The sequence below is a fragment of the Apteryx rowi genome, unplaced genomic scaffold (genome assembly GCF_003343035.1).
Source record: "Apteryx rowi isolate R43461 unplaced genomic scaffold, aptRow1 scaffold_3, whole genome shotgun sequence".
Classification (NCBI taxonomy): domain Eukaryota; kingdom Metazoa; phylum Chordata; class Aves; order Apterygiformes; family Apterygidae; genus Apteryx; species Apteryx rowi.
This window is the reverse complement of record NW_020449418.1, coordinates 6,565,576-6,581,223: the sequence shown is the minus strand read 5'-3', so window position 1 is coordinate 6,581,223 and position 15,648 is coordinate 6,565,576. Positions and strand designations below refer to the sequence as shown.

At 40.2% G+C, this 15,648-nt stretch overlaps 1 protein-coding gene across 11 annotated transcripts in view; it reads right to left on the bottom strand.

Moving 5' to 3' along the window:
• Window positions 1-15,648, bottom strand: part of NT5C2 (5'-nucleotidase, cytosolic II) — a 61,340-nt gene that overhangs the window by 30,390 nt on the left and 15,302 nt on the right. For 4 of the 11 annotated variants that reach the window (XM_026069708.1, XM_026069707.1, XM_026069706.1 and 1 more), the window contains exons 2-4: window positions 12,970-13,090; window positions 7,168-7,265; window positions 1,441-1,514 (exon numbers count right to left, since the gene is read on the bottom strand). In XM_026069708.1, the coding sequence (XP_025925493.1) occupies window positions 1,441-1,514; window positions 7,168-7,265; window positions 12,970-13,059 (262 nt within the window). In that variant the 5' untranslated portion in view covers window positions 13,060-13,090. Of the gene's footprint in view, window positions 1-1,440; window positions 1,515-2,993; window positions 3,640-7,167; window positions 7,266-12,969; window positions 13,091-13,728; window positions 13,742-15,648 lie in introns of those variants that run through there. The other 7 variants (XM_026069712.1, XM_026069710.1, XM_026069711.1 and 4 more) reach the window with 4 other exon arrangements.

Below are 15,648 nucleotides of genomic sequence, written 5' to 3'. Positions count from 1 at the left end.
TACAGAAGTGAAACCCACAACTTTTTTTTTTTTTTTTTTTAAGCACTTGTTCCTGAACAACTCTTTTGCACTCCTTAAAAGCGTTGCCACAAGGCTGTCACAGCTGGGAAACACAAACACCTAAACACGTGCCRGCAGGCAGACCAAGCACAGACTAACAGTGATACAGTTTATGATTTAAAAAGTGGTGGGAACTTTAAACAGATAAATAAACAAGATGGTGAATAACCGAAGCATTTATATATAACTAATGCCTCATTGATAACTGCTTAAAAGAACAAAAGCAAGTGATGTAAATATAAACTGCAACCACCCTGCCGCAGCCTCCAAAACTGCTTGTTGAACCATGAGCACATGGAAACTTTTCTGACCTTTGCTTAACCGCTGACCCCTGCTTCTGGGACCCCTCTCACCGTCCTTAGCCATGTTACTCTTCTCTCATTTCTTTTTAGTAGACGCAGTAACTAAGACGACCATATCTGACACACTACATTAACCTGTTATTAGGTGACCCTGATATTCTGCCTCACATTTCTCAGTTTATATTCACAATTCTAAACTGAAATATCAAGGGTGATAGAAACTTTTTATCCATGGCCTTGGAAGTGGTAGTGAGAAAGGCGGCAGAAACGTACATGACACCCTGGGTTACAGCCGGTACGTTCTGTGATAACATAACCTAGGAGGGTGGCAGTGGGCTTTTCATCTTTACCTTCTTTAAAATACAGGACATCATGTAAGTTTGATTGTACCAAAAACTGTAATTTTACCCTTCCTTCATGAAAAATCTCAAAGAATTTCCCTGTCTAGTATTTGAAAGATGGAGAAGTCATGCAAAAAATTTTATGAAACTAAAAGGTCATATGCAACCTCCTAAAGTCTATCTGCCATAAAGAACTGGCAAAGCTTTCCAAATTAACTTGTTCAGCTGACACAAGACACTCCCTCTGCTTTGCCTCTTTTTGTGAATGAGTCAGTGATGGGGTCAACTGAGAAGTGGGAAAGAGAAAAATCTGTTCAAAAATAGTGGAGCCTCCCAGAACACAAGGGGTTTTACCTGCTGGGCAGAAGTCTAGTCTACCCCATGCACCAAAGATAAAAGGAAATCCCCTGGTTTTTCAAAGCTACGCTTGCATCAGGGGCAATTTCCAAGTGTAGTGGAATCTAAGGAAGCAGTTACACCTACTAAGCTTTGGTCCCCTTGATACCCATAATCATCTGAAACTACACTAGAGCACTGTGGTTTGTGACCAAATACAGCTTCCAGATAACAAATGTAAAAGAAACATCTAAAATGAAAGTGCAGTGAATAGGTGGTATATTTGGTAACAGAGGAAGCACCTGCTAAGCTGGAGCAGCCCAACCAATTACTGGTTTTCTCTCAACAAGAGGCAGTGTACTGAACTAAGTCAATGACAAAAAAATCATGAAGATACTCACCAGCAAGTGTATAATCCATATCAAAACCAAAGCACTTTATCTTTTCCATGGCTAAACTTCTGTTTACAAAGACCCTGTGAAGAAAAAAGAAATAGTCATAGAATGAGCATTTTCAAATAATCATGTTTTTGAATAAACATATTCTGCTTGCTGTCAGGATGTGCGGCTATCCTAAGTCAAAATCAGATGGTACCTGAAAGATGCGTATTTTGTTTTTTCCCATGAGTTCTCCTGTAATGAAGCCATGACTTTGCGGGGTTATTCTAATTTTTGGTATGCTGTCTAAAGAAACACACGTGTGCATGCACACGAACACATGGCTTTGCATGTGACCTGTAAAATTCCTAAGAATAGAAGTACAAAATCTCCTGAAGCAGAATTCAGAGCTCAAGTGAGAGGAATCTGGAAGCAGAGGATGCAAAGCAATAAAATTTGCTTGATTAAAACAGAATATTACAAAGAAGTAATGAGGAAAGGAAAAGAAAATGACATTTCTGTGAATAAACATTTTAAACATTTACTTTTCATTAACATTTAATTTTAACATTTTAATAAACAGCTTTTTAATCCTGTTTGGAATTATATCTGGAAACTTAAAGCATATCTAAAAAGACAATTTACCAAATTTACATCACTATCATTAATAAACATTTTATACAGCTCTGGAAACAGAAAGTGAGATAAATTTTCAGCCATAAGAACATGGTATTTCTATTGTGAAAAATGTTATTTTTAATTCCCCTGTAACTCTTCCACAAAAATGCTAGTTTTTTATTCAGTTTTAATATTAATGCCTATTCCAATGAGAATCGAAGCTGAATACTTCAGGCCTTTTTTGATAACAACATTTTAATACCCTGCATTCAATTTAGTTCAAGTAAATAACATGGTAAAGAAATAGGTCAGAGAATACAAGCTTTTATTGCTTCCTGTGCCAACCATTACAGTAACTAATCTGCTTATATTTCCCCAGAACTTTAAACCATATAGCAGATCTGTAATTCAACGGGACTTTCAACGGACTCCACCGTTTGTCTTATCTGAACTCCAAGAATGAGAGTTACAAGTGGCAAAGCCAAGAAGTCAGCTGTGGGACAGAAGCTGAGCTTCTCAACAGCACTGGTCCCGGACAGAAATCCCAAGTATTGCTCGAGCTGTCATGTTGAAACAAAAAAATGCTGAGAAATGTGTGAGAAAAGCCAACAATCCCAGAGCCTTCACCTGTACTCTCACCTTGGCACGTGAAAATTCTGCATCAGTAAAACAACCTTATTGCCCGCAGCGGAATAATTATCCTCTTAGAAACTGAACTCAGCAAGGCTTCCTTGCAGGAGGAGTGGCATAGGGAGCAATGGAGACGGCAAGTGCAAAAACAAGCACTCGTATTCTGAAAAGCTCCGAGAAAACTCTGAGATTCTCCTCCCAATGCATGTTCTGGGCAGGTGGCCGGCAAAACGTGCCAGTTTAACTGCATGTGTCAATCTACTGAAGCTCGAATTTTAACAGCAAACCGCTAACATCAAACTATCACACTTCTATGCAAGTAGTCTTACCTCATCTCTTACCGATGTGCTTCTTGTTTAGTTTGCAGCAGTCTGATTCATCTACTTGCCTGAATCATATTACACAATTCCTTAAAAGCTTTCCTAGTACAGATGCAATTTTGCTTGGATCTGATTTGACTTCAGAAGATCATTATGTCTGAACCGAGCCTTAAAGTACTGTATATCTTCTTGGACGGTGTTATAGAAAACACATCTGTGGCTAATTTAACTAGTCACTGGATATCGTTGTTGTTCCACACAAATCCACTCGGAATACAGTTTCTCTGGCAATAGTATACTTTACCCCTAACCTTGCACACTCTCTCTGGGAGTCACAGTTTCCTGGCAAATTGCCTGCCTTCGACAATGGGGCTTGTCACTATGGGGCTGCAGAGGTTAGAGATGACTATCTTTTCTGGGAGATTTATGCATTACCTACACAAGACAAAATTATGGGGAAAACCCTCCCTGTAAACTAGTAAAGAAATGCCTCTTGGAAATATGAGATGGCAACATAAATCACTAAAACTTCACTCCTGAAATAGCTGGTTTTGAGTAGGTGGAGCAAATTATCCGAATCTGCAGTTCAAGTCGGTGTTTGTTTGTCTTTTAACATTGAGATAGTTCTGATTTAGAGGAAGCCAATGCAAAACGCTATTTGGTATTATATGTTGTTTCATACTTTGTATAACGAAGATGATTACATTCTCTTGCTGCTGCTGCCAGGAACCCTATTTATTATCTAATTCAAGCACACTGGCATGCAAATGACTTCTGATTTAATGTTTGTGCAGTTTGTTTCTAAAAGTGGAGAGATTTAAGAAGGAATAATATACCTTGGGGAGACGCTCGCAACATTTTTTGTCCAACCTGCAGAGTCTGATTTTGTTCTCTCCTTTAGCTTTATCCCCTGGAGCATAGTTTTTCATCAAAGAAAAACGCCCAGAACGACTGTCCTTCTGAACAGGACACGAATAGGAAGGGAAATTTTAAGCCACTCAGAAGTCTGAGGAACATTTCAGAATTGCAACATTTGGGAAAAGTTTCCCAAATGAGGACAAAAAAACAAGCACTTTTAAGAGGGAGCTGGATGCGCTTATAAAGGGGGTAATACGACAGCGCCTGCGCAAGGCGAAAACAAGGGAGCTGTGACCCAAGAGATCCCTTCCAGCCCAGTGTGCCTATGTTTAGATGATGACGACACCAAACTGACCAAAAACCATGGAAAGATCTCTAAGCCTCTGACATTTTTTCATCGCTTTCTTTCAGGGTATTAACAAACTGAATACTGGGACTAAAAAAAACCCAGCACATGTTGATACTGAAGATCTGGAAAAGTTTTCTAAAGGCAATGAAACGAACAACATCTACTAGCATATTTGTGTATTCCAAAATGGGTCTTATGACTAAAGCACGGCAATTACTATACCAGCCCTGTCCTGGGAACAGCTGGTGAAGATCTCTCTTTCTCCACCAACTCATAAATATTGCCTACGACCTAGAAACTGTATGTGGCAAGGTCTAATCACGCCCCAACAGTCCACAGGGCCCGGCAGATTTCAAGGCATCCTACCAACTGATCTGATATGTAATTACTTCATCCAAGAGTCCTGGAGTGAAAGAGGACAAATGTTTAAAAAACTACCTAAGGCTGTTACACAACATGTGCAGGACAGGAAGCGAGGAACACTTCAATCAATTTAAACTAGCATATGCAAAGACAGATTAAACAGCAGACTAAATAGTGGCAAAGAAACCGGAACTAATTTCACTTATCTTGAGAAAGCCCAGCCAGATATTCACTTACTTCGTAGGTGCTCAGGACCTCAATTTTAAAACCTGATAAAGGAAGATATCTCTCATACGTGGTGCCCCTCCAAACACAAGGGGCTTAGTAGATCCTTGTGGTCCAGCACTACAAATATTTACTCCCAGAAGCTTAACTTAACTCTCAGCTTAACTTAATTCATGGGTTTACTCAAAGTAGGAAATATCCGCAGTGTCCTAGAAACTAAAGATAAAAGTTGAAATTAAATCACCACTACGGTTTCTGGGCCCGGCCAGGTGCCTCTCAGAGGCTGCAGACTTGGCCCAGCCCCTCACTGTTTCAGAGCCGTGCTCAGATCCGAACTGGAGGTGGCACAGTTCAAGCACGCTCTGCCTGATTTCAAGAATACTGATCAAATGTGGTTATTGATTAAAAAAAAATGCAAAGTCTCCTCAAAAGATATGGTATAGAGAGAAATGACAAAAGCATCCTTTTTTTAAAAGTCGTACAGTAAAGACTACACTTTTAACCCTAAGTACCGCAAAAGATAAACAAAAACCAAAGCAGCTCCCAGAATACAGAGAGACAAAGCCTGCATATTAATGAAAGGTCTAGGGATAAAGTCAGACTAAGAGGAAAACTAAAATCACCAAACACTTTTAGGCAAGAAAGTTTTAACCTAGAAATACCTTGCTGGAATCAGAAGTAATCATACTTTCACTTCCCCCGATTCTGGTCTTTTCCATTTGGGAAAATGATCATTTTTACTAGGTGTACTAGAGGTTAAAACAATCTAAAAATTTAACAGCACCAGGCAATAACATGAATCAAACTGCAGGCACAGCATGAAAACATCTTCTGTACCAAAGTAACAAAGCACTAAATTCCTTGTGCTGAGAGGCAGAGGTTGTACGATTACCAGTTCCCCGACTCCATATCTGTCTGCAACTGGAACATCTCCTTAAATAGGACATTGCTTTTCTCTTGCCTTCACCTTTCACTGCCCTGTGGAAAAGCAAGCTTTATATTTCTGTTTTGAGGAAAGCGAGTAACATCATGGATCTCCTGCAGTTTTGCGTTCCCTACGCAGCATGGCTGGAGGGGGTTGAGGAGCTGGTACTTGTGCCACAAGCCAGTTCGGGGGCTGTATCCAGCCCGATCAGCTCCCTCAATCAGTACGTGACAAAGCTGGGAGTGCGAAGGCAGCAGGCTGGACTTGGTTGGCTTAGACTAGCACAGAACCAGACCTTCTGAAAAATGGACTTTGGGAGCTGTTTAAAGGAAAACATCAGGCAAATTTCTTCCCTAATGAGCTCTTCCTCAAAGATTAAACTCTGCGGTTTGGTCACAGCAGAAGGCTCTCAGTAGTGCCATTATTTGTTTTCTTTCTAAGCTCTAAGAATTGTGCTGGATAAGAGAAAAATGCATTGTATAGCAAGGAAGAGGRAACTGCTGAACATGCATACAAGGAGTCACAAAGCCCTGATTTCATCAACGCTGCCATTCACTGTCCTTTTACAAGTGAACTGATCTTGGTTTTGTTACTGTTCTTGTCAATCAATTCTGAGGCAGGAACCTAAATCCCAACTCTTCTCAAGTAACACAGGAGAGGAGCGCACACAGAGGGGGAGAAGCGTCTTTATTTTGTTTATGCGAAATCTCAAAAGCTTTCTGCGCCCTGAATGAAATATGCATGTGTAATATTTTTGTAATCTGACCAATAAAATAAACAAAGCACACCAGAATTATACAACTTAACAAAGGACTTGGCACACGGCTCACCACTCAGAGCAGGAAAACGAAAATTAACAATGTGAGGCGCGGTTTCTGGAACTGAGCTCTTGGATAATGATTTTCAGAATGTGTCCAGAAATACCTTGCAGCAAAACCATGCTTTGTAAGGAGAGTACATTTCACTGGAAATTAAATAAACATAAAGAAATTTGCAGCAGGGCTTAGCGGAATAGCAAATACAATGGGGGCTGGCTGGCTTGATTGACACGCGTGTTTAAAAAAAAAGATTGTGGTGGACAGTTGGGCTGGAGCCAGCCATGAAACAGGCGCTAGCCAGAAGGCTCAGATTCCTGCTTCCTCTGAGTTTAGGCACTTTGGTTAATCTTCACATCATGGACAACTTCCGTATTTTAATAAGCGAGAAGAGTTAAAAAGAAACAAGAGGGAACTAAATGGATTAGTTTTTAATAGCCTCTCATATCCAAGTTCCCCATAGCTTCTTTAAAAAGGCTAATAATAAAAAAAAAAGTCTCACTATTGTTAGGACAACTGGATGTTCTCAGTATTGTTAGCTAGCCCCAGATGTGGGCTTGGAGCAGATGTCCCGCTATAGGACATTAGAGCTCAGGTTAAAGGTGACTTCTGCCTACAGCAGTGAACTTGGATGAATCCCTCACTGACCTTACACATCCTGCACAAATTATGTGAGCGACCTTGAAAAGGATACTAAGAGATACCCAAACGTCTTGTCTTCGGATGCTGGATGCTTTGACACCTGTCTTAGTGGGGAGAAGAAATGAAAAGCTTTAAACTACTGAAAGCAATGGGATCATTCTTTTGCCGAGCCTGGGCTCTTTAGGCAGCTACTGACCGTTCTGCACATTATTATTTACCATACTTTTTTTTTAATTGTTAGGTTTTCAGAGTTCCACTTTATTCCTTCTTCAACCCAAGAAGGACATTCTGACAGGCCACTATGTTTGTAATCATGTTCTTGTAAGAGACAGGGTTTGGGCCTGAGATGAATTTAGGAAGACGAAACGATGTCAGATGCGGGACAGAGAAAAAGTGCATCAAAATCACACGTCCACTTCTAGTAACATTTCCAACACAGCCTTCTGCAATTTCACAAGATTGACTGTCCTTGCACAATTATAGTGATGTAAAACTGGAAAACCAGGTTATGACTGGAACTAAAAAGTCTGATGAAGCCATATCCAGAAACACGACTATGAGCACTTCCCCCTGAAATTCAGCAGGAATCCGATGGAAGAAGATAGCCTTGGCCATTTCTATTTCCATTGTTTGGGTTTTCTTCCCAGGCAACAGCGCAGTGCCAAGAAGCTCACATATGGATTCCATCCCAAAATAACACCCGCCTGCTCCGTGGAATTATTAAAGCTGGGGATCATGGGACATTTTCAATGCAATTTCTTTATTATTAATTTGGCAAGTGTTCTGCTTTCTCATAAGCTCGCCCATTCTGCCGCCTTATCACTCCCGCTCCCTGCTCTCTCCAATGTCCAAGCCCTAAAGCAAAATAAATACACCGGGCCACATGCTGCCCTCACTATACACATGCCACCCCCTGAGCCCAGGGAGGCTGCACAGAGACACAAGAGGAAAGAGCGGAGCCGGCAGCGCCTGCAGAGCTATGTCACTTAAAGTTACGTGAAAATACCATACCAAGCCTATCTGAAGATGTCTGATGAGAACAGGTACACAGTATTTTCAGACTGCTAACAATATTTTTTTCTGATTTTCCCCCTGAATAAACTGATAATTATAAAGAGCCTTTATATATAGCTACCCAAACAGATAAACAGTTTGAAGTCTCATAGTCTAGGCTATATAACACTTCCAGCTGTTTGCAATCGCTGATGATCCAGTATCAATAAAGTAAACAAACAACATTAACACTGAATAACCCAGAGTTTACAAATTCAAACAAACTCAAATATACCCTAAATACATCTTTAAATCTAGAAATCAAAAGAACCAATTGTTAAACCTTTTGCTTTGTCACTATTATAGTATATATCTTTTTTTTTTTTTTACCTAGGATCTCAAAATACTTTACCAGCTGAAACCACTTAGCTCATATCACCACCATAAGATGCTTTAAAAGCAAACTGAAGCATAATAACTATGAAGCAACTTATTCAAGAGTCTATGACCAGTCAGCAGGAGAGTTAGGATTAGAAGTCATGATGCCACGTTCCCTGTGCTAGCCAGCAAACAGCCCTGCAAGAAAACAAAACTAAAACATCTCCAGAAACTTCATGTTCGGGCTGACAAGTCTCAAATTATTCTGATGCAAAACGGCAAAAACATCCCGAAGTCTATACGTTTAACAAAACGGCCATCTCAGCCTTACTGCCCTGTTAAGCCAAAACCACAGAATAAAAGTAAATGCAAATACCTGTTTCCTGGTTCTTGGTAACTGTCAGTAACAAGAGTGGATGGAACACCAACTTTTTCCATTATTTGCTTTAACTAGATGTGGTTGCTATTTAAACCCTAAAGAGCTATGTGAGATAATCCAGAGGGTGCCTAGAAGTGCTCACTCCAAGTTAAAAAATAGACACTAGGGCAATTTGGTGGCTCAGAGTCAACCTAGTTCTTGCCTAATTACAATCACGTTAAATGACAGTACTCCTCCAGAACAAATGACCTAGTGATTATCCTCTACCCGGAAAAGTCAACAAGCGCTGCGTGAGGGAGGTGGCCTCACAACCACACACACTACGGAAAAGCCACCTAACAGCTACGCATCAATTTTATTTCCGAATTAAAATGTATGCTGCCAATAGCACAGTAATGCAGTATCCTCTTACCAGTGACCTCTGCTAGAGAATGAATAACAGCTAGCTTGTATATTAATTCATCTTTAGAGCTCACCACCAACAGGMGCCAACAATGTTGTATAACTAGGTTTGTGGCTGATACTAACACTAGCTAACTTAAAGTCCTAGTTAAAGTGACCAGAAATAGTCTGAAGATAAAAAGAAAAAACACTATTTCTCCTCTTTTATGGATTTCTCCAATTATTGATGTTACCTTTATGGCCCTTGAACTCTACAGCRTACACGTTAATGTTTTCAAGTTTTGCTTACTTCATCAATAACCTCAACACTGTAATTTCTTAAGCAGCTGTATGAACTGATCAAAACACTAAGCAAAACTCTGGGGAGGAAAACAGCTATAAATATTTGATTGTGAACGTTCTTGCCTATGGCATTCAGACATGATTAGGATCTAGTCATCATGAGCTCAGTCAGTATGCACTACACCAGTTAAACCAGTCTCAGCTGAGATCTCTGCCAACAATATTACATGTTGAGCATCCATCCATCCATCCATCAGCTATGATACAATAAGAAGTGCAACACCTGAAAACCCAGATTCCCGGTATCAACAACCATGGTAAAATACAACTCTCATAGGGGCATTTTCAGAGCTAATTTTTTTTAAGTTTTTGAAAAGTTTAATATCCATGAAAACATTGTTATTATTTCTTACGGTAAATAATTTTGCCTGGAATGGAGCCTTTCCCCCCTTATTCTATGATGCTGCAATATTTGCAATTCAAGTATCTCAAATCTGTCCTAGTTCATGAGAACCAGAAAGTTAAATCAAGTGTTCTAAGTATCTCCACCGGTAAACATGAAGTAAACAAATGGTGAAACATTATTTTTTATTTCATATTTCAGAAAATCAAACATTACTAGTAGCAATTAGAAAACCCCAGTGAATGACTTTGAGCCCAAATGGGCCTCCAAAACTGGTTTCAAAAGTTAACCCCTGTTACAACCACTCTGTAAATGTGGCACAGCTGCCAAGTTCTCACAGTCTTCCAGATTGGGCCTATAAAATCACTGGGACCAGCTTAAAGATCAAGATTTTAAAGGCAGTTTTAAATTCTATGTTCTTTTTATATTGTTTGTTTTTCTCAGTCATTTTGGATTCACGTTTTCAAGCTTTTTTCTTTAACCACAAGGGTGAGAGAGAGAGAAAAAGAAAGAGAGAGAGAGAAAGGAAATATCCAAACATTCACACGATTCCAGCAGTTGGCATTTTACAACATTCAAAAAATAATGTAGGTCTGACAACAAAATTGCAAGATTTATCAGTGGTACATTAAAGAAAGGATTGTCAATCTTGACAATCAATACCTTGTATTTCGTATCTGTCTCTTTCATAAATTTCCAGTGCTTCAGCAATATCCAAGACTCAGAGCAAACTGGTACCTTACTGAAACAATTTTACATCCTAGAAGCGATGGCTGTGACAAGCATACATTTTCTATATCTGACCAATTATTAAAATACTAAAAGATATAATATTGAAAAACAAGGGTAAATAATTTCAGTTCTATTTTATCATGTTAAGTCTGCATTTCTCTCTTAAGTAACATCACACCTGTGAACACTAAGTTCACAAAAAATACCAGAAATAGAAGTCTGACAACACTGCCTCTGGAATGAGGTTGTTTCAGATTCTTACAATACTGGATTATCAAAATAACTCCCATGAAACTGGTACACCAAAGCCATTAATAGCACAGATTTATACTACACTCTTGGCATCAGGTTCTCTCATTCTCTCTCTGTCTCTGTCTCATTCTTCCTCTCTGTCTTTTTTTTTAAACAGGATACTAATTTCAAAATGAAAGTGTGCCTCCCCTTAATATATTTCAAGTGTTTCATGTTCCATGAAAATCTTTAGTGCTAGCAATATTTCTACTTAACATGTTTYGGGTGAGACACTTCTAGATTCTATAAAGGCATATTTAAACTGTAAAACAGACTGATTTCAGACTCTCAGGTCCCAGCTCCTACAGGGAAACCCTCATTTATATGAATGTATTATAGTCTTCCATGAGAGAATTCTTTGTGAACATCAAGATTTCTTATGTGAGTGAGGGTTAACATGATCAGGGCTCAAATGCGTGAGCTCTTAAGGACAAGTACCGCTTCGTTTGGACCTTGCACAACACTTGGCACTTCGACTGTCAGCACCTAACCATAATAAATATAGAGCAAATATGCATGAAAAAATAAACCAGCCTTACTCTGATTACATTTACATCAGCCTAAATCAAGAGTAACCCAACTAAAGCCATAAGTAAAATCATGACCCAAAGGCAAAACTGTCAATGACCTCAGTGAGGTGAAGATTTTTGCCAGGGAGGTCAATGCTATAAAATCCATCTCTATTTACATGTTATATATAGTTACATTCATTAGAAGTTTTTGTATCTTGATTAACCAGCTGTCACAGGGAGACTCAAATAATGCTAACACTAAAGAAGTGCCCAAACATATTTACTGGAAATTGGAAAGCTTCAGAAATGCATCATAGGATCCATTATTTAGCCTTAGACATTGCAACTTGCAAAACCTGGCCTGTCATATGATGCTAAGGCATTTTTCTCTAATTAGATTCCATTTAGAGAATCAAAGATCTCCAACACTTCCAAAACACTTCCTCAGAAATACCACTGTGTATGAATCACAAATGCAACATGGCATTTAAGCATGAGGTTGGGAAACTTGACTTTTTTTTCTCTTTCTATATCCGACTTACATCTCTCCAGCTCCCGCTGTGTAAAAGATATGAATATACTCTGATTATCATACTGCATGACTTCTCAAATTAAACAAGCTAAACTTTGAAAATACACCTCCCACAAACAGAATACTGACAATCACCAGATACTCTTGTTTTTAACTCCATAATAATATTCCAGACATCTGATGAGGACACAGACTGTACCCATCTTATGCTCTAGGCCTGGAACCTTGGGAGATGTGGGCTAAATTCTTGGCTCAACCAAACAGTTAACGTGATCTTGGGAAARCAATCTAGTCTCTGTACTTCAATTCCCAAAACATGAGTGTGATATTGCTTTTATTCTGCACCTTGACATCTTGTTTATTTAGACTGCAAACTCTTTACAGCAAAGATGGTTTTAGGCACACCTGCCTGAGGAAAGGGGGCTGAGATCTCATCTAGGGCTTCTACATGCTACTATGGTGTATACAATGAATCATATTAAATATAATGCTCAAACACTTAATTTCTGCTCCTATTCAATTTCCTCCAAATTTTTATTTGTGCATTCCAGTGTCTAAGCCTAAACTCTCCCAGTGTGCACTGCAGTGCAATTATAACACTTGTGCGCTCAGTATTTCTTGACTTCAAAGCTTCTATCCCAAAATCTAACTTGAGATTAATCTTTCTACTGCATTAACCCTCGTAACCATACCCTCACTCCATTACAAGCATCTCAACTGTACTGTTTGCAAATTCCTGCAGGCAAATACTGTGCTGTCTTCAAAATTGTCTTCTACAAGGAAAGTGGGAATGACCTTTCTGTTACTACCAGCAAGCAAAAACCAGCAAGAAATGCGGGTTTTATGTTTAGTTTAATACCCTCCCTCTCAGCAATTTATTTGTAGAGTTACACGAACGACTTACCGGTGATAGGCTTCCCGGCGGTACTTTTTCAGAGCATGCCCATCCATGTTTGCAGGGAGATCTGCTGCATTCTGGAGTCGGTCGCTCCATGAGGTTGTCATCTTTAAATGCTTATTTAATTCTGGAAAAGGCAGAAGAGAAAAGCTTGCTTAAGTTCAAGGTCTGTTTCACCCCAAAGTTGTCTAACTGTTTCCTGGTTACTGAAAGATGCAATGCTACTCAGGAAGTTCTGCAAAGTGCCCAGTGGAATGATCTGTGTTTGTAGCTCAAGCAAGATGCTTTCCTCTGAGATGTTAGGTGAGACAGAGAGTCAGTAAAACAGACAGATGGGAGAGCTTTTCCACATCGCTGGAACTGCAAAGACATTCCTATCCTTCGTGCTGAAAATTTATTGAGAGACAGACACCTTGTTTTCATTGCTGAAAAGGCATATTTTTGACCTTAGAGTTACTAATATGCCTTAGCTATAGCTGACAGAAAAACTACCCTTTAAACATGAGATAAACTGGCAAGGCAAACTCTACAACCCGAAGCGGGACCGACCTTGCCCCATCTACCACAAGGTAAAAATAGAGTCTTGTCTCTGACTTTGCTTTTTGTTTGTTCTCTAAGCAGCAAAGACAAAACTACAGAAGAGATGGATGCTAAATAAGCAGAAACAATTGGAAGAAAAGTAGAAAGATTATTCTAATATCTTGTGTCCTCTGCAGGTCAGCCACATTGAGGCAGAGCAAAGAACACACTGCAAAACTGTAATACCAGGAATGCAAACATCCACCACCAGATCTTCACACATATAACTTCCTCCACAGATAATCTGCACCCCTTCGCAAGTACTGGTTCTCCAAAGTAAGCCAGCAGATAGTCTTTATCTTCAGAAAGGCCCCGCAGTGAGGCAACAGGGGCACATTTCCCAACTGCTTTATCAGCACACTCAAGCAGTCCTGCTCCCCCCATCGTCCTTCCAGACACATGTCCTGCTGCATCCATGGCATCAGATGATTGGCATCTAATGATTAAGTAGCCCCACAGTGAGTCAGTTCAGCTTGCCAATCCAAGCTCCAACCCATCAAAACAAACCCACCAAAACCAAACAGAAACGTGATAGTTCTCCACTGGTCAGCAGGCTGAACCCAGTCCAACCTGCCATAACTCTATCGTTAGAGCCAGCACAAGGAATGGGGTGGAAAATGCATCCCACAGTTATACCAAATTAGGTGTAACATGAAACCACACTCTCGTGTAACCAATATAACTGCTGGACCACAGGACTTGGCTTGTTTGCTCTTCCTTAAAAGAAGAAAAAAAAMCCCCACAAGCTATATGAATACAGTAATCACTTTCAGGCACCTTTAAAATATGACTACCCTCATTTTACAGAAGTGAAACTAGATGGTTTCAGCAAAGTAAAAAGTAGACTGAATTTTCAAACCGGTGTTAGAAATCATTGCACTTTCGGGTGTCATGTGTGTTGTGCTCACTCTCCTAGAGGAAATCTGTATTATTTTTTAGTTTTAATCTTGATTAAAGAGCAACAGTTGTGATTGTCACAGCATTTGTTAGTGTATTTACCTACTATTTGCCTGTCATAAAAATCAAACAGAAGGCAAATAGATTGGCTGTAAAAAATACGTTCCTCCCTCCCCCAGCATTCTCTGCTCGTCTCCCAGTTACTATAAGCAAGGTTTACAAAATGCATCTTATGCCACATCCTAAAGGTCACCAAATTTAGGCTTTGGCAGGCAGCCTAAGGGAACGCATTCCAGAGCTGAGAGCTCTCTACCACGAATTCCCTGCAACACACCCAGGAGGTCACCGGCAGGAACAGGGAGATGGGGCATGCCAGCCAAGCGTGGCTTCCACAGCAGGGCATGCAGGGAGATGAAGCTTCTAAAATAGCCCAGGCCCAGGCCACTAAGGGTTTAAAAGTAATTACCAGCTATTTAAACCATGCCCAAAGGCAAGTGGATGACAGCACAGGGCGCAGAACTAAATGGCCTGCAAGCATCAACCTGTTCCACTTCAAAGGCAGGGCAGCTACACACAGCAGGGACTGCAGTGGGTCTAGGTGGAGGAGAAGAACATCGGGAGAGCTGGAACAGCCATGTGAAAGAAGGGTGACAGACTGCAGGCCAGTGGATGAGAGAAAGCAGTCAGAGATGCACAGCACGGTGAAGGGTCTAGTACGACCCCAACACTGCAAACTACAGAAAGGGCTTGTGTCCCCAAAGGGTAGAAAACTGTCTAGCCCATGAAGTTTTCAAGACAGCTTGGATCATGACTGCCTCGGTCTTACGTGGAGCTATTTTAAAGCTACTACCTTTGATCTGTGGATTCAGACCCAAAAGACACAACACACTCAAGGCCCCTAAATGGCAAATAAAATAGCACTGAAAAAACCTGTTGAGCAGCTGGTATTATCTCATGTGCAGGAAACTAGGAAAGCCAACTCACAGAGGTCTGGATCTACATCTTCCAGCTGAGAGCAGTCTGAATCCAGGCTAGCCACCATTTTGAAGGGCTACACTGTTCTGTTTATCTAGCCAGATACATCTTAAGATTTTAAGATCTACACCCACAGTCAAAGCCAAGACTTTTCATTATGCTAGCCTCCTCTTCCCACTTCATCTTGTTTGCATCACCTCCATACCACATTAAACAGAGATGCTGGCACAGGTA